This window comes from Lithobates pipiens, unplaced genomic scaffold (genome assembly GCF_037356315.1).
Source record: "Lithobates pipiens isolate NorthernLeopardFrog02 unplaced genomic scaffold, aLitPip1_a1.2 Scaffold_16, whole genome shotgun sequence".
Lineage (NCBI taxonomy): Eukaryota > Metazoa > Chordata > Amphibia > Anura > Ranidae > Lithobates > Lithobates pipiens.
In genome coordinates, this window is record NW_027507748.1 from 205,398,877 (window position 1) to 205,417,409 (window position 18,533).

General features: G+C 40.6%; 1 protein-coding gene across 4 annotated transcripts in view; it reads left to right on the top strand.

Moving 5' to 3' along the window:
* The window catches only part of KDM6A (lysine demethylase 6A), a 224,553-nt gene that overhangs the window by 120,199 nt on the left and 85,821 nt on the right, over positions 1-18,533 (top strand). For 2 of the 4 annotated variants that reach the window (XM_077480926.1, XM_077480929.1), the window contains 6 exons: positions 9,789-10,008; positions 10,492-10,626; positions 11,045-11,197; positions 11,513-11,605; positions 12,297-12,401; positions 12,532-12,927. In XM_077480926.1, the coding sequence (XP_077337052.1) occupies positions 9,789-10,008; positions 10,492-10,626; positions 11,045-11,197; positions 11,513-11,605; positions 12,297-12,401; positions 12,532-12,927 (1,102 nt within the window). The remainder of the gene's footprint in view (positions 1-9,788; positions 10,009-10,491; positions 10,627-11,044; positions 11,198-11,512; positions 11,606-12,296; positions 12,402-12,531; positions 12,928-18,533) is intronic. The other 2 variants (XM_077480927.1, XM_077480928.1) reach the window with 2 other exon arrangements.

Sequence of the window (18,533 nt, forward strand, 5' to 3'; positions counted from 1 at the left end):
TTACTATAAAAAATGTGCCCCCTTTCTGACTCCTCTTCTTTGTAAATCCTTTAACGCCCTACTGCAACGTCATACATTTGGCCGAGACGCTCTGACAGCTATAATAGCTATGATACCCAAACCCAACACTGATAATTCCCTGTGGTCTAATTTCAGACCCATCTCCTTGCTAAATTTGGACATTAAGCTCCTAGCCATTATTTTGGCCCTCCGTCTTAACCCTCTGGCAGGTTGATTAATAAGAATCAGGTAGGCTTCATGCCCCGGTGTCAAGCCAGTTGCAACATCAGATGGGTTGTTTTGCTTCAACATATAGCCAGAACCTGCAAAATCCCAATGCACCTGCTGTCTCTTGATATTAGAAAAGCATTCGACGCGGTGTCCTGGCCCTACCTGGATTATATCCTTAAACGTTGGGTTTTTCGGCCCACACTTTCTACAATGGGTGAATTCCCTTTACAACCAACCACAAGCCTATATTAAATACTCTGGTTTCCGCTCGGACGCTTTTCCTATTGAAAGAGGAACTAGGCAGGGCTGTCCCCTCTCCCCCCCTTATTTTTGCTTTGGCTATTAAACCCCTCGCCGCTCTAATTAGAACCTGCCCAGACATAAAAGGGCTAGAGATGGCTTCTATCTCCCATAAGATCTGCCTATTTGCCGATGACGCACTCCTTTTTGTGACCTCACCTCGGACAACTCTTCCGAACCTTATCCTTATCCTAGATAAATTTGCAACCATCTCGGGCCTGGAAGTTAATCAACTGAAGTCTAGAGCTCTGAACGTGTCTCTCCCGCCCCAAGAATTGGCCCATCTATAAAGTAACTTCCCCTTCGTCTGGTCCACTTCCACACTGCCATATTTGGGTATAAAGCTGACCGGTGACCCAGCTGCACTTTCGGGCTAACTACCACCCCATGCTTTCACACCTGACCTCACTGTTTGAGGCCTGGAAATCTTTGTGTATCCTGGTTAGGTAGAGTAATTGCCGTCAAAATGACTCTTCTGCCTAAACTCCTCTACCTGTACAGAGTTCTCCCTATCCTAATTCCGTTGTATTTCCACCGAATTGTACAGTCTCGGGTATTCAAGTACATATGGGGGTCAACCAAACCCAGGGTTCCAAGATCCGTTCTTCTCCGTGATAGACTTAGGGGTGGTCCTGGTATACCAAATTTTACTCAATACTACCAAGCTGCCCAACTGGCTCAGATCACTCTATTTCACGCCACCAGCGAAATCCCCATATGGGTCAGTCTGGAGGCGATCGAGCTATATCCCCTACTAACCAATGTACTATGGATTCCGCCTTCAGCTCGTGGCCCCATAACTAACCCGGTCACAAGCCACTCGTTAAAACTATGGGACAGGTTGCGTGGCCCCTATAAGCTGGTTTCTCCACATTCCCCTTTCCTTTCTAGGCCACCCATTGTTCTACCCGACCTTCACGGAACCCGGGTCTTTTCGCCATTGGTTTCAGGCTGGCCTCCATAGAATACTTGATCTTGTCACTGGTACCTCTCTCAAGCCCTTCCCGGTTCTTCAAGCCCAAAGTGGATTACCCTCAACTGAGGCCTTCCGGTACCTCCAAATAGTTCACTTCATCAGAACGATTGGTTCTTGCTCCTCTCTTGATGGTATGTCCTTTTTTGAAAAGATAAGCTCCTCGGACCCCCACGCCCCAGGTATTCCCTTCCTCTCTATGCTGCGCAGTGGTCCAAAGACCTGCAACTGACTCTTGATGCGGAGGACTGGTCCAAAATATGGGCCAATACCAAATCATCCACCCAAAATGTAGTGACTCTGGAGGCTAATTATAAAGTGCTTATGCGGTGGTATCTGGTCCCTGCTAGGATCTCCAAATTTCTACCAAACTACTCGCCAGCATATTTCCGAGGCTGTAGAGGGAGGGGTACACATGCCCATATGTGGTGGACATGCCCGATAGTGCAGCAATTTTGGCAAGCAGTATTTCAGATAGCTTCCACATTACTCCACGACACCTTGGCTCCTGACCCAGCTCTTTCACATCTAAACCACATACAAGGAGACTACACCAGAGCCCAATCCCGTCTCCTCCAATTGACTAAGGCTGCTAAACAGACCATCGCCAAAGTCTGGAAAATCCCAAACCTCCATATAGCTGAAACGAAAAATAAGGTAACCCAGGCCATGATCCATAGCAAGATTAAAGTGGAAGTAAACTCCCCTATCGTTTTCAGCCAAGGAAGCTGCCATCTTTGCCTCTGTTTAATCTTCAACTGCTATGATGCTGTACATGTGATTCGTTATGACACCAGCCATTGGATGGTTTGATAGTTTGGCTGAGAGCACAGCCAATGTGCAGTTAGCATTCCTGGCATGCCTTTTTTTTTTTAACTGTTTAAATCGGTGGGTTTACTTCCACTTTAAGGCAACAATATTGGATCGTGCCCCTCACCACTCTCGAATTTGGACTCCCTGGGCAGACAACTTTCTCCCTCCAGACTTTGACACAAGCCTTCTTGTGCCATAATTTAAGTCCCCCCTGAAACTGAATGGTTTGATGGCCCTCTGGGCTCCCGTGTGGTCCCACCAATGCTGACTCTTTCCCTTCCTGTCCCTTTTTCTCTTACCATGTCTCTCCTTCCTACTTTATCCTCCCCTCCTCTTTCTCCTTTAGCCTATGGCTATAAATTTCCTAGTTGTGTTCCTTGTGACAAGAACAACGTCCTTAGGCTGACTATCCCTCTTACCCTGCATTCTCCTCTGTCTCTACAATTTGTTTTACATTGATGTTGGTTAGGGGGTTATTCTCTTTTCTACTGGATACCCTCTTAGCGAATACTTCAGTATGTCCCCTTGTTCCAACTTAGAGTGCGCTAGTAATTAGTTTGGAGCCGTATAAACACCGTGATATATGCATTATGTTTTTTATATCTGGCGTTATGTGCCGTGCGCTCAGACTTGAATATTTCTGTTTGTAACTTTTATTCTTGTGTTCACAATAAAAAATTTGAAACAAAAAAAAAAGTGTGGTGTATAATATGTAAGTTTAAAAAAAACTTTATTCTTAAATATCTTTATGCCATGGTAAATATAAATAACCAACTATATGGTTAGGGAGAAAAATCTCTAATCCACTCTGAGAATAACAGACAAGATGTACTGCATATACTATTAAAGGCTGAATCTGGTAAATATCATCTGACTTGGATCTTTTTTTATTTTATTTATTAAGTCTTATTTTTAAAAAAAAAATCTTTTTTAAGAACGTTCGTTTTTCTAATCATTAAGTGGGGTCAAACTGACGTTCATTTTTAACCATAGTGATGGGAAAATTTGGAAATAATTACTTCTTGGTCAAAAGAATTTTCAGAAATTGTATGTGGTTTTCGTTCAGAAATTACATTAGTTTTAAAAACAGGTGAGCATTTCAAACATTCTTTCAGCGAATTTACAAAGCTTTTTCGTCTGAATAATCCTGTCTGAAAATTGATCTGTCTCCAGCATAAGGCTTGGGTCACACCTATGCAGTTTGCTTTTGATCTTTTTCTGCACTGCTTTTTGCTGTGCGTTTTTGATTTTTTGCGCACGTGATTTTGCGGCGATTTGCAAATTTTTTGTTGGGCAGATTAAAAAACACAAATTGCTGCAAGAACTTATTACATGCTTTGCTGCAGCTTCTCCATTGAAGTATATTGAACCAAAAAAGCACAGGTTTAAGCGGAAAAAAAGGGGAAAAAAGTCCCTGACCCTTTCCAACTATGCAGCGGCTGAAAACATAGCTGTGAACGTGTCCCATAGGAAACCATGTAAATGAACTGTGGTGTGTTTCTGCAAAAAGCACTAACAAAACCTACATAGTTGTGAACCAGGTCTAAGATGTTTTGTAAGCGGGGTTAAAAAAAAATAGCCCTTTATAGTACATAAAAGCAGATAATCAAGATAATCATTACTGTAAGGGGTTCATTTTTTTTTTTTACTGTAGAACTGTGAAAGTAATATTTATAGTAGTGATTATTTGCTCTTTCTACTATAAAGGGCTCATTTTAGTTTTTTTTAACCCCACTGTTACTGGACAATTGATTATAAAATAATTGATTCATTTCATAATCAGTTGTCGATTAATCAATTAGTTGTTTCAGCCCTACTTGTCTGTCTGTCACATTCCCCTTACCAGTTGGAGTGTTCAGATTCATCTGGTGTCTGCTTAGGGAGTTGGTCCCTCAAGTGGCTCTTGTGCTACAAGCAGACCCCGGTTTAACTCCTATTGGACCTGTTAGTACTTTGCTTACCCCTTTGACTGATTTTGGATGCGTTGACAGTTTATAACAACTTGTGACCCTCCCTCGTGGAGAAATAAAATGGGCTTTTTGTACTACCGGTAAAATCCCTTTCTGGAATCCATTGAGGGACACAGGTCCCTTCCCTCTGTTATGATCATGCTCTTGGCAATGCTTACTACAAAACTGAGGCATGCTGGTTGTAGAAGTTATCCTGTGCTGGCTTGAAAAATATTTGTTTGCCTGTGTTCAATCCTACCATAAGCTGCAACATGACGCACTATTTTCTTGGCCTTTAACCACTTGATTGCCACACTATAGCCAAAAGACAGCTACAGTGCAGCTGTTCTGGCAGGGCATCCATGGATGTCCCAGAATAGCGCCCCTCTGTGATCACGGTAAAGGGCCAATCACAGTGGCCCTGTACCATGTGATCGGCTGTGTCCAATCACAGCTGATCACAATGTAAACAGACTTGCTGGTTATTGGCAGTACTTTCCTCATGTGCTGAGGAAAGGAGAGCCAGTAACCAGCAATGCTCTGATTATCAGTGCAATCTCATCGGCGCATATTGCAGGAAATTTTTTTTGCAGGAAAAAAATCACTTAACATTTTATAACGGACTAAAAAGACTAAAATTTAGTTTAGCAAAAAATAAACTCAGTGGTGATTAACCACTTCAGCTCCGGACCAATAAACACCTTAAGGACCAGAGGTCTTTTTGCAATTTCGCACTGCGCTGCTTTAACTGGTAATTGCGCGGTCATGCAATATTGCACCCAAACGAAATTTGCGTCCTTTTCTTCCCACAAATAGAGCTTTCTTTTGATGGTATTTGATTGCCTCTGCAATTTTTTTTTTTTTGCGATATAAATGGAAAAAGAGCGAAAATTTTGAAAAAAAAAGATATTTTCTTCTTTTTGTTATAAGAAAAATCGAATAAACTAAATTTTAGTCATACATTGAGGGCAAAATTTATTCAGCCACATGTCTTTAGTAAAAAAAATGTCAATAAGCGTATATTTTTTGGTTTGCGCAAAAGTTATAGCGTCTACAAACTAGAGTACATTTTCTGGAATTTACACAACTTTTAATTTATGACTGCCGATCTCATTTCTTGAGGTGCTAAAATGGCAGGGCAGTACAAATCCCCCCCCCAAATGACCCCATTTTGGAAAGTAGACACCCCAAGGAAATTGCTGATGGGTATGTTGAGCCCATTGAATATTTATTTTTTTTGTCCTAAGGGATTGAATAATGCCAAAAAAAAAAAAAAAATTTTTTTTTTTTACAAAAAGTTGTCACTAAATGATATATTGCTCACACATGCCATGGTTATATGTGGAATTGCACCCCAAAATATATTCCGCTACTTCTCTCGAGTATGGGGATACCACATGTGTGGGACTTTTTTGGAGTCTAGTCGCGCACGGCACCCCGAAAACCAATCACCACCTTCAGGATTTCTAAGGGTGCAAATTTTTGATTTAACTCCTCACTACCTATCACAGTTTCGAAGGCCATAAAATGCCAAAATAGCACAAAACCCCCCCAAATGACCCCATTTTGGAAAGTAGACACCCCAAGCTATTTACTGAGAGGCATGTTGAGTCCATGGAATATTTTATATTTTGCCAAAAGTTGCGGGAATATTACAAACTTTTTTTTTTTTTGCACAAAGTTGTCACTAAATGATATATTGCTCACACATGCTATGGGCAGAAGTCAAATTACACCCCAAAATAAATTCTGCTGCTTCTCCCGAGTACGGGGATACCACATGTGGGGGACTTTTTGGGAGCCTAGCCACGTACGGGACCCCGAAAACCAAGCACTGCCTTCCGGATTTGAATATAAAATGCTACCAAAAAACCTGTTAGCGATGGCAGGGATCAGGCCTGACTCTGCGATCGCTGCAGTTATGTGTTTAGTGTTTTGTAAGTGACAGTGATCGATCGATACTGCACTTGGGTGGGCTGGGCAGAGGGGCAAAACGCAGGTGCCAGCAGGTATCTGGGCTGATCCCGCTAACAATGCGTTTTTTTGGAACCCTAAACTGCTGGGGACGCTAGTATAGATCTGATCAGATCAGATATTGATCTTTTCAGATTCTATACCACTACGGGAGGTGTATGCTTTGCGTGTGGGTGTTAGCGGTACTGGCACTAACCTAGCGCTGCCTGGGGCGACGCAGACCCTGACCCTAAAACCTAATTGATATCACCCGCCGGGTGATCAGGGGGTTAAACCTTTATTGGGTAATAAATGGTGGGTGCCCTGATGCTATAAAAAACAAACTAACCAGAGTCACCCGTAACACTTATACGGTGATCAGTGGTGAAAGGGTTAACTAGGGGCAATCAGGGGGTTCAAATTTTTATTAGGTAGTATATGGGGGTCCCTGGCGCTATATAAAAACCTGACGGGGAACCTAAATAACTAACTGGCTAACCAGCGTCACCAGTGACACTTATACTGTGATCGCTGGTGAAAGGGGGTGAAAGGGTTAACTAGCAGCAATCAGGGGGTTAAAACCATTATTGGGTAGTATATCGGGGTACCTAGCGCTATAAAAACCTGGCGGTGAACCTAAAAAAATAACTAGCTACCTAGCGACACTAGCGACACTGATGCAGCGTTCAGAAAAATTATCGCTTAGTGACACTGGCAAAAGGGGGTGAAAGGGTTAACTAGCGGCAATCAGGGGGTTAAAACCATTATTGGGTAGTATATCGGGGTACCTAGCGATATAAAAACCTGGCGGTGAACCTAAAAAAATAACTAGCTACCTAGCGACTGTAGCGACACTAATGCAGCGATCAGAAAAACGATCGCTTAGTGACACTGGCAAAAGGGGGTGAAAGGGTTAACTAGCGGCAATCAGGGGGTTAAAACCATTATTGGGTAGTATATCGGGGTACCTAGCGATATAAAAACCTGGCGGTGAACCTAAAAAAATAACTAGCTACCTAGCGACTGTAGCGACACTAATGCAGCGATCAGAAAAACGATCGCTTAGTGACACTGGCAAAAGGGGGTGAAAGGGTTAACTAGCGGCAATCAGGGGGTTAAAACCATTATTGGGTAGTATATCCGGGTACCTAGCGATATAAAAACCTGGCGGTGAACCTAAAAAAAATAACTAGCTACCTAGCGACACATGCAGCGATCAGAAAAATGATCGCTTAGTGACACTGGCAAAAGGGGGTGAAAGGGTTAACTCTAGGGGCAATCAGGGGGTTAAATCTTTATTGGGGGGTGATAGGGGGCTACCCTGGACCTAACACTAACTGTCCTGACAGTTTTTACTGTCACAACTGACACTGAATGCATTGATCAGTAAAGAAATGATCAATGCAATCAGTGACATTGTGACTGGGGGGGAGGGGGGGGCGATCGGGGGGGGGGGGGTTTGTGTGCCTGTGTGTACCTACATGTCAGTGTAGTGTTGGTGCACACTTACTATTAGTCTTCTCCTCGTAGTCCGGTCAAAAAGACCACCCCGAGGAGAATGACATCACTTCCTCCTTCCTGTGTAAACAATACACAGGGGAGGAAGCTTCTCATTGGCCAGGAGCGATCCAGAGGGGGTGGCCGAAAACCAACGGCCATCCCCTCATCACGGAGCGCTCCTGGAGCGAACTGGACCGCCGTAACCAGCGGGAGGGGGTCCGATCGGACCCCCCACCCGCTGGAAGGCAATCACGTACATCTACGTGATTGTGCCTGCCTGTGCCATTGTGTTGACGTACATTGGCAATACGGCGGTCCTGAAGTGGTTAAATACCACCAAAAGAAAGCTCTATTTGTGTGGGTAAAAAATGATAAAAAGGTTGTCATTCAAAGTGTGACCGCACTGAAAGCTGAAAAGCCGGTGAAGGTGCCCAGCATTAGGGGTTAATAGCCGGCATGGCCCTTTATATATCTATCAGTATTGAGCTTTGTTGACCTTAACAGGTTGGGAAATATATCGTAGTCCAAATATCGTGAATTTGACTTGAGTGTAGATCAATGTAGTACTAGAGCTGGGCGATTTTCTTTAAAAAAAAAAAAAAAAAAAAAAAGCTCAGATTTTTATTTTTATTTTTATGAACCGAATTCTAAATTTAAGCAAATAGATTTTTCTTTTGATTTTTTTTTTTTTTTTGACCTAGCCTAAATACTCCTGCACGCAGCACCTCAGGACTGGCGCGGTGGTGAAAAATTTTTTTTTTGAATCGATTTGACCTCTCAACTCGATTCAAATAGATTTTTTTCCCCAGCCCTATGTGATACTAAAGGCAACATAAAATTTATATGTTGGATCCTCGTTTGCGTTAAAGCAGACTCTTTTTCTGAATCCCCTTGTAACTTATTTTTCTTTACCTAATGATCCTGCTGTTGTTTTTCAGCTTAAAGCATTATTAAAGCTGAAAGCAATAATTTAGTGCATTGCGGCTTACCAATTCTTAGATGTAATGGTTAGAATTTTTTTTATTGCAACAGAAAAGCTCTCTTGTAGTTAGAGGGATGAGACACCATTTAACACTGGCATGGTCTTAAAGTAAAATGATCTGCTTTTACTTTATGTAAAACTTTTATTCCAAAAGTTTAGAAACGGGAGATGTTACTGGCCAGATCACCAACGGAAAATAGGAGGGGGGGGGGGGGGGGAGCCTACAAAAAAATGATTACAGCCCCTACATCTTAGTAAGCTACAATATGTTCCATTTTTGGGGTTTAATACCACTTTAAACAGACCATGCTGTGCAGTAAAAAGGGAAGTTAGTGTTGAGACAAGCCCATTTCACACTCGGGTGTTTAGCAATTGTCAGCTTTTATTCATTTACCTAAACCTTTATCCCAAAAAGAAAAACTATTTCTGTAACTGCTTAAAGTTTGACTAAAGGCAATTTTTTTTTCAATATGGCCAGAGTGGAAAAGTAATAACCTGTCAGTTTTTTTTTTTTTTTTTTGCCACCCATGTTCCATAGGGGAGACTTCCCTTTACTTTCTGTCTCATAGCCAAAACGGAAAGTGAGAAAATCCCTCAAGTGAGGGAATCCTGGAGTGTCACCAGAACTAGTGTCCCCACTGGAAGATTTCCCCTCTATTACTGTTCCAGTGGCAACCCAAACTTTGGGATTTTCTTTTACTTTTACTTTTACTTTCACTTTCGATAACAGGACACAAAACTATTAGGGTAAATCTCCCTAATGGGGGCACAGGCAGCAATAAAAACTGACAGGGGTACTCTCCCTTTGTACTATTCCGGCACTTCTCTTAACAACATAAGGGAATTTTAAGTCTGTTTTTCCTTTTTTATAATAAAAAATAAAAATCTCTGTTATGAAACGCCACCAAAATAACGTTCTATTTGCCCCAAAAAAGATCTAAAACTCGTTTACGTACAGTGTTGCATGATGGAGTAACTAGCAGTCAAACTATCTGAGTGGTGAAAACTGAAAAATGGTCCATTGATGAAAGGATATTAGACTGGTACTCAAATGGTTATTTTAGTATTGACTGTTTTTATTTTACAGTGTGCTGTATCAACAGCAGAATCAGCCCATGGATGCTCTGCAGGCCTATATTTGTGCTGTTCAGTTGGATCATGGCCATGCTGCAGCCTGGATGGATCTGGGTACACTCTATGAATCCTGCAACCAGCCTCAGGATGCTATCAAATGCTACCTAAATGCCACAAGGAGCAAACATTGTAGTAACTCCTCTGCACTTGCAGCTCGGATTAAGTACTTACAGGTACATTCTAATTTTTTTTCTTTTTTTAATAGCTTCCAGCATGTCCATGTACCATACAATTGTAGGAATATGTTAAACTTTTTTGTTTTGTCAAGTCTTCATTTCCTTAAAGAATATGTGTGCATTCTTTGTTTCATAGTTTGTGGAATATTTTTTTTTTTTAGAAGCTTGTCACCCATTTTCTTAATTCTTGTACATAGTATATTTTTTGTTTGATGTGTACATTTTTCTTTGTCATAGACTTAGGAAAACACATCCCGTGGTTTCCAAACTCTTTTGTTTTCAAACATCAAGAGTTCTCTTTTGCACATTTTTATTTATTCTCACAAAGGTTTGTATACTGGTTACCCTGTATATACTTCTGTTTTATAGAAAGACACAATTGGCAATTACAAAGCTTACTTCTTGTTAGGAAGTTGTAGTGGACATGCTCATAATAAATTAGGCCTGTGTTAAATTTCCTTTTCAAATAATTTTTCCTAGGCTCAGTTGTGTAACCTTCCTCAAGGTAGTCTACAGAGTAAAACTAAATTGCTTCCTAGTATTGAGGAGGCATGGAGCCTACCAATCCCCGCAGAGCTTACCTCCAGGCAGGGTGCCATGAACTCAGCACAGCAGGTGAGAAGTTGGGGAATTTTCTGAAAACACCCAGCTTTAAAACTTATTTTCGATCTTCAGCAGGTTTTTTCTTCTTTTTGTTCCTTGAGCTTCAAAGCTGATTTTATCTGTGTATACCTAGGGTATAGGATAGGAGTTAGATAAGGTGACCAAATCTCCCTGCATTTTGGGGTGCCAACTAAGAACCTTTGTGGATCTTCATTTTTTTTAATGCCCAACTATATTGATTTTTATTTTACACAATTTCACATCAATCCATCTTTTTCCATTTTACTGCTGGACTGAAGTCATTGTTTTGTATGTGGATCCACATTTCATATATTGTTTTGTCCAGAGGTGGTTTAAACGCCTGTCCTCTCCTGGCATGGAAACTGATACCTATTACATAGACCCATATTTTCTCTCTTACAATTCTTAGGCCTGTAAACCTCATCATCAGAATGCTGAATCTGTACTAGGCCTCAGTCAAACACCAATTTCACAGCAGTCCTTGCCACTACATATGACTCCTAGCCAGGTAGATGAACTCTCAAGTCCTGCCAAGAGGAAAAGAACTTCTAGTCCAGCAAAGGTATTTTACATAGCTAAACAATGTATGTGGCTCATGCTGTGTTTTTTTAAACCATCACCTTCATTCAGGATAATCACCAGATGGAGGACATTTTCATTAAGGGAGTTTCTATATGCAGGGAGTGTATCTCAGGCTTAGATTTTCTCAGCGGTGTTTACCATTGTTTTTCTTTTTTTGTTTAACTTTTTTCCTATTAAAATTGTGTTTTTGTTGTACCACCATTTCCATGTTTCTAGTTAAACTAACATAAATTCTCAACATGACAGTAGTTATAGGACTTTAAACAATACATTTTTCTTTTTTTTTTCTTTTAAGAATACTTCTGAAACCTGGGGCAGTGGCAATGTAGCGCCACATACTCCAGCCCAACAAGTTCATTCTTGGTCTTTGCCACCACAGAAGTTACAGGTATGAGTACATAGTGTATCTTTTCATATTGCTTTAGCTGTGTATGTGAGGACATGTCATGTAAATTTTAAAGCCTATTTCTTTAATGTGGAAATAGAAGACTGATGGATATAGAATTTTCCTACAATTGCAAGCTTTGAAACCTACCCTAAAGCCTCATACACACGGGTCGATTGTTGGCAGGGGGTTGTCTGTTGACAGACTATTCTAAAATCTTAGTTTTGTATGCTCCTTTTGACAATTGTCCAACTTTTGGCCAACAAATGTTGGATGGCAGGCTAGTAAATTTTTGACGGTTTGACATCAGATTTTCATATGGTCAGTACACAAATCCGTCGCACAAACGCGCATGCTCAAAATCAGTGCTCGTCAAACATAAAATTAGCAGAAGGGGCCCAAAGGGTGGCACTCGAGCTAAAATTCCTCATAGTACGTCACTACGTTCGTGTTTGTGGCATGACAATTGTGTACCGTTAGTATGCAAGACAAGATCCTGGCCCACGCCCCTTTGTCAAAAATAACATGCTCAGTTGGCCAACAATCGTATCGTGTATGAGGCTTAAGGTTACACAGGTGATTAAATCTCTTTGCTAATGTGAGATTTAACCTGTTTGCAGCACAGATCTGTTTTAACACTCATTGAGCAATAAAGTGCAAATTAACATTTATATAATGTATATCTTCTCTCTAGCAACTGGAGCAGCTAAGAGCGAACAGGAATAATTTAAATCCTGCACAAAAAGCATTGCTGGAACAGTTAGAGGGTCAGTTTGTCTTAATGCAGCAACATCAGCAGGTATGTAGACCTTGTTTACTGTCCTCTTTTGAGAAGCATCTCTGTGTGTGTGTGTGTTAAAAAAAAAAAAAAAAAAGACAACATTTAGACTGTAATATACCATGTTGTGGGATTTTGGCTTTTTTAACAGGTGAGACAAACAGGAGCTCCACAGGTACGATCTACTGGAATTGCTAATGGGCCAACAGCTGACTCATCACTGCCTACAAACTCTGTTTCTGGTCAGCAGCATCAAGTTGCATTAAACAGAGCGCTTAATGTCACTCAGCCTGGAATCCGTCCAGCTTGCCCTGTGCAGCCTGTGGCTAATGGACCTTTTCCGGCAGGCCAAGTTTCCTGCAGCACCACAGGGACAATGGGTAGTACAGACGCTATGTTGATAGGCAATAATCATAAAACAGGAAGTGGAAGTAATGGAAACGTGCCTTACCCGCAGCGAAATGCACTCGCTCTACCTCATAACCGCACAAACCTGACCAGCAGCACAGAGGAGCCGTGGAAAAACCAACTATCTAACTCCACTCAGGTAACTGGGGAATTTATAGTTATGCTAATGCATGCATTGGATATTTACTGTGTAAGCAGGCCCATTTTTGCATGATTGGCTTCAGTTAAAACACTAGCAGTTATATTTTTTCCATACTTTTCTCAATTTTGGCTTGATGTAAGTTTCCATATGATATCTAGAGGGCCTCCACTTTAGTAGTCCACTCTACAGTGCCGTAATGTTTTGTGTACTGCTCTCTTGCACACTCATCTGGCTACAGAAAGCTACTTGCTCAGCACCGCTGCCATTAACTTTTTTTTCAATGAATGCAAAATATTCTCTGGATGAGAGAAGGGAGGGGAAGATGGCATGACCTCCACCTCGTACAGTCAGGGAATGCCTTGTATTAATTGTAAACAAAATAAAAAGCCGTTCTTTTGCAGTGGTTCTGGGTGAGGGACCCTCTGTGGTTAGTATGCAGAGAGGAAGCCTTTGGAACAGCACCCAGAAGATTGCACCTATCACTGTATGTAGCTTGGACTACTACAGTCATTTTCAGCATCCACAGGGGACCTCCGGATTTCACATATAGATACTTGTATCAAGCCAAGCTGGCCCGATGTAAGCATGCAAAAAATAATTGCTGATGTTTCCTTTTAAACTTGTCTTGTGCATTCAAGAATTACAACAAAAGAATGCTGTATTCTTTTAACCTTGTTCTATAGTATGATTGTAACTTTAACTTTATTTTTTTATTTTTTAACGCTTTCCTTCGTTTGGATAGTGTTGTGTATAAAGTTCAAATGCATTAAAAGACAAAAACTAACTTGCAAATAACTGAGACTTTAGATGAGGCATTTAGGAAGGGACAAGTCTTAAAATGAAAAGTAGCACTAGTTATTTAAAAGCTACTACTGGTCAAAATTGTGAAAAAGTTGCATGTGGGTGCATAGGACAAATTAACGTTTGGTAACCTAACCATACCAGTGCTTGTGTTAAATGCTGACAAAGTTATTGCTAAATTAGTAGATTTTTAGCTCCACTATAAAAATTGACCACCATAGTACTAGAGGGTTCTTACTCAATTACAGACCAAAGATGGTTATAAATTGTATTTTCTGTGTTCAACAGATTCTTCTAACTGATGTGTGATTTTGCTCATCTTTTATTAGTCAAGAACTGTTATTGATCTTTTCTCTCAAAATGTCTGCAAAAATACTTATGCGCACATATTATATATGCTGTCTCATCAAAGAAACTTTTTTTTTTTTCTGTGGGGGTTGGATATATGCATCTGCGTTTGTGCACAGTGGGCTCCCAGCTCAGTGATCACTCTGGATTTTGGCTGAACTAATGGGAGGCCCAGTTTAGATCACCCGATTCCTGTCTTAGCCTCTGGTTATCACAATGGCCATTCATTGTACACTCAGCCTCTGGGTTTTCTCCTCTTAAATGCATTGCATTTTTTCATTGCTAGGGGAGAAATTTAAGTGTTAAAAAAAAAATGTAAAATAAAATGGTGTTTGAGTCCAAAGTTCAGGGTCAACGTATTTTAGGCAAAATAACTTTCGTTTCATTGTTGGTGTTAAAGTAGGATAAAAAGATCAAAATGTGTGCTATTGTTTTTGGGCTCTCTTATAGGTACAAACAAGAAAAAAATTACACCTACAGTATGTATTATTGCTGTGATTGTAGCGAGCAGGATCATTTTTATTTTGGGTTGTTTGTTTGGTAGGTCATGGTAATAACAAGTAGTAATGGCAAACATTTTTAAACTTCTTTTTTTTTTTTTTTTTGTTACCTTTTTTTGACAATTTTCCTTTTATATATTTTGTGCAAGTTTAGCTTTTAAAAAAAATAGCCCAATATGTCCTGAAAAAGGTAAAATCCACCTGGATACGCTTGCCTTTGTAACAATTGTCTTCACAAAAATGAGTACTTTATTTCAAACAAAATCTTTGTTTTGAGGGCTACAGGAGGGGTTGATAAAAACAGGCAGGTTAAGCCTGTTATGAAAATGCTTTGGGACAAATTCAGCTGGTGTCGTCTGACAAACTCACCCATTGAAATCGCAGGGAAAGTGCCACAGCCACAAGCCAAATGCTTAGTTTGCAGCTACGGCATAGTAATGACATGCAAAATCTCCCTTCAGCAAAAGGCCCCAAACCACCCCTTGTCGAAGGGAGGCGATGAACTTGTACCACCACGGTAGATATTAAAGTGATTCTGCTAAAACCTGTTCATGATGCCAAAGCCCAACGAAGGTGTTCGTCCTACCCTGGATTAAAATCCCTCAAATCCCTTCACATTTCAAGGTCAATAATTGCCTCACTGAGACGAGAGGAACACATCTAGGATGCCTATTTAAATGTTCCACTTTACCCACTACACCAGCATTTTTATACACTTTGCAGTAGCAGATGACCCTTATCCATCTGTCGCACTGCCTTTTAGCCTATTCTGTGCTCCCACAGTGTTAACAAAGATCTTGGCATCCTTAATTGCCCTTCTCAGAACTCTGGGAATCCAGATGACAGGCTTTCTGGATGTCCTTGTCCTGAAGGATGCAACTCCTCTCAGTGATTCTCCAAAACACACTTCAGCTGCTTCAAGCTTTTGGCCGGCTGACAAACGTCCAACAAAAACCTTTTCTCCAGCCTTCTATGTGCCTAGAGTAGTGGTGCCAAACTCAAATTCATTGCGGGCTGCATCAGCAGTATGGCTACCCTCAAAGGGATGGTAGTATCTGGGGTGGGCTACGTCTAGAGAGTGTAGGGTTCAGGTGTGCAACTTCAAGCCACCCCTCCCCCAAAGCTTTCTCTCCATCTCTACTCTCTCCTACCTGGCCCAGCTCTAGTACCTTCCTGTGTAGGCGGCTCTGTTTTACCTTACAGTCAATCGTTCTCTCTGGAGATCCGGCCCTGCTGTGCCCCACCGTGAGTGCATGCTAGGATCTGTAAGATCCTGAAGTCACTGATTGCAAAACTGTCCCTTGTAAACATAAAAGGGCTCTGCGACAGTGGAGGGTGAGTGCCAGAGGTGGCTGCAAAAATGTCTGGCGGGCAGGCAAAGTTTCTCTCTCTCAGTAAAATAAATTTTTCCAAGAGCTTATGCTTGACAACTGAAATCCCAAAAATCCCACAATGAGATACCTTTATTATACAGGTTATCTGCACCCCCCTGAAAGGTGCCAGTTGTGGCGCCGGGGAGGGGGCGAGAAATCCGATCAGCAGAAGTTTCACTTTCGGGTGGAACTCAACTTTAAGCATGTCTCAGTGAGGAGAGTGTTTCCTTCTCAATGCGTTTCATTGATTACATATGGCATTTCCAAAGAAGATTGTGGCTTATTTCTATAAACACATATACATTACAATAATATACAAAGCATCGAATCTATAGATGTTCAAATCACTGTATATTACTTACAATGTACACAATTCATCTAGGTTAGACTAGCCAGTTAAAAAAACATTTGTGATTTCTGCCCAAAAAAGTGTAATCTGCCTAGGGTCAACCAACAAAGCCTCAAGGAATGACAAGGACAGCTCTGTGGTCATCAAAATCTGAAGAACATAAATATTAAATATAACCATTTAGGAAACCATAATTCCTCAACCCTTCTAAATCCTTCCTGAAGGGAGCATACTTACCCCATATCAATGGTTGGTAAAGGTATGATTATAGATACATAGTTTGGCTGAAATTGTTGGCACCCCAGAATTTTTTCCAGAAAATCAAGTATTTCAAGTATCAAGTAAATCAAGTAAATCAAGTATTTCTCACAGAAAAGTATTACGGTAACACATGTTTTGCTATACACATGTTTATTCCCTTTGTATGTATTGGAACAAAACAAAAAGGGAGAAAAGCAAATTGGACATAATGTTGCACAAAACTCCAAAAATGGGCTTGTCAAAATTCTTGCACCCTTAACTTAATATTTGGTTGCACAGCCTTTGGAAAAAATAACTGAAATCAGTCGCTTCCTATAACCATCAATAAGCTGCTTACACCTCTCACCTGGAATTTTGGACCACTCTTCCTTTGCAAACTGCTCCAGGTCTCTCTTATTGGAAGGGTGCCTTTTCCCAACAGCAATTTTAAGATCTCTCTACAGGTGTTCAATGAGATTTAGATCTGGACTCATTGCTGGCCACTTTAGAACTCTCTAGCACTTTCTGGGTGCGTTTTGACGTATGTGTGGGGTCATTGTCCTGCTGGAAGACCCAAGATCTCAGACGCAAACCCAGCTTTCTGACACTAGGCTCTACGGTGCAACCCAAAATCACTTAGTAATCCTCAGATTTCATGATGCCTTGCACATATTTAAAGCACCCAGTGCCAGAGGCAGCAACACAACCCTAAAACATTGAACCTCCACCATATTTCACTGTAGGTACTGTGTTCTTTTCTTTGTAGGCCTCATTCCATTTTCGGTAAACAGAATGATGTGCTTTACCAAAAAGCTCTATGTTGGTCTCATCTGTCCACAAGATGTTTTCCCAGATAGATTTTGGCTTACTCGAGTACATTTTGGCAAACTAGTCTTGCTTTTTTATGTCTGTGTCAGAAGTGGGGTCCTCATGGGTCTCCTGCCATAGTGTTTCATTTAAATGTCAACGAATAGTTTGCGCTGACACTGATGCTCCCTGAGCTCACAGGACAGTTTGAATTTCTTTGGATCTTCTTTGGGGCTACTTATTCACCATACGGACTATCCTGCGTTGCAACCTTTCATCAATTTTTCTCTTCCGTCCCCGCTCTGAGAGATTAGCTACAGTGCCATGGGTTGCAAACTTCTTGATGATGTTGCACACTGTGGACAAAGGCAAATTTAGATCTCTGGAGATTGTTGATATTTTTCCACAATTTTGGTTCTCAAGTCCTCAGACAGTTATCTTCTCCTCTTTCTGTTGTCCATGCTTAGTGGGCACACACAGACACGCAATGCAAAGACTAAGTGAACTTCTCTCCTTTTTATCTGCTTTCAGGTGTGTGTTTTTTTATTTTTTATTTTTTTTCTATATATATATATATATATATATTGCCCACACCGGTTACTTGCCCCAGGTGAGTTTAAAGGAGCATCACATGCTTGGAACAATCTTATTTATCCACAATTTTGAAAGGGTGTCAAGAATTTTGACAAGCCCGTTTTTGGAATTTTGTTTGACATTATGTCCAATTAGCTTTTTTTCCCTCCCTTTTTTTTTTTTTTTTTTTTTTTCCTTTACACACAAAGGGAATAAACGTGTATAGCAAAACATGTTACTGCAATACTTTTCTGTGAGAAATACTTGATTTTCTGGAAAAATTTCTGGGGTGCCAACAATTTCAGCCATGACTGTAAAAAAAAAAAAATGAACCACTAAACAAAAAAATTGGAAAACTGTATATAAAATTCCACTGTGCTCAAAGTAAATAAAAAATGTTTTTCAAACATAGCATGAGTCTAGGGCTGCAACTAACGATTATTTTCATAATCGAATAATAACTAATCAGATAGCCACCTTAAAGTGGGGTGTATAATTTTAATTAATATGTAAAGTATAAAAAAAGCAATTTTTTCTTAAATATCCTTATGCAGTGGTAAGTATAAATAACTATATGATTAGGGAACAAAATCTCTAATCCACGCGGAGTAA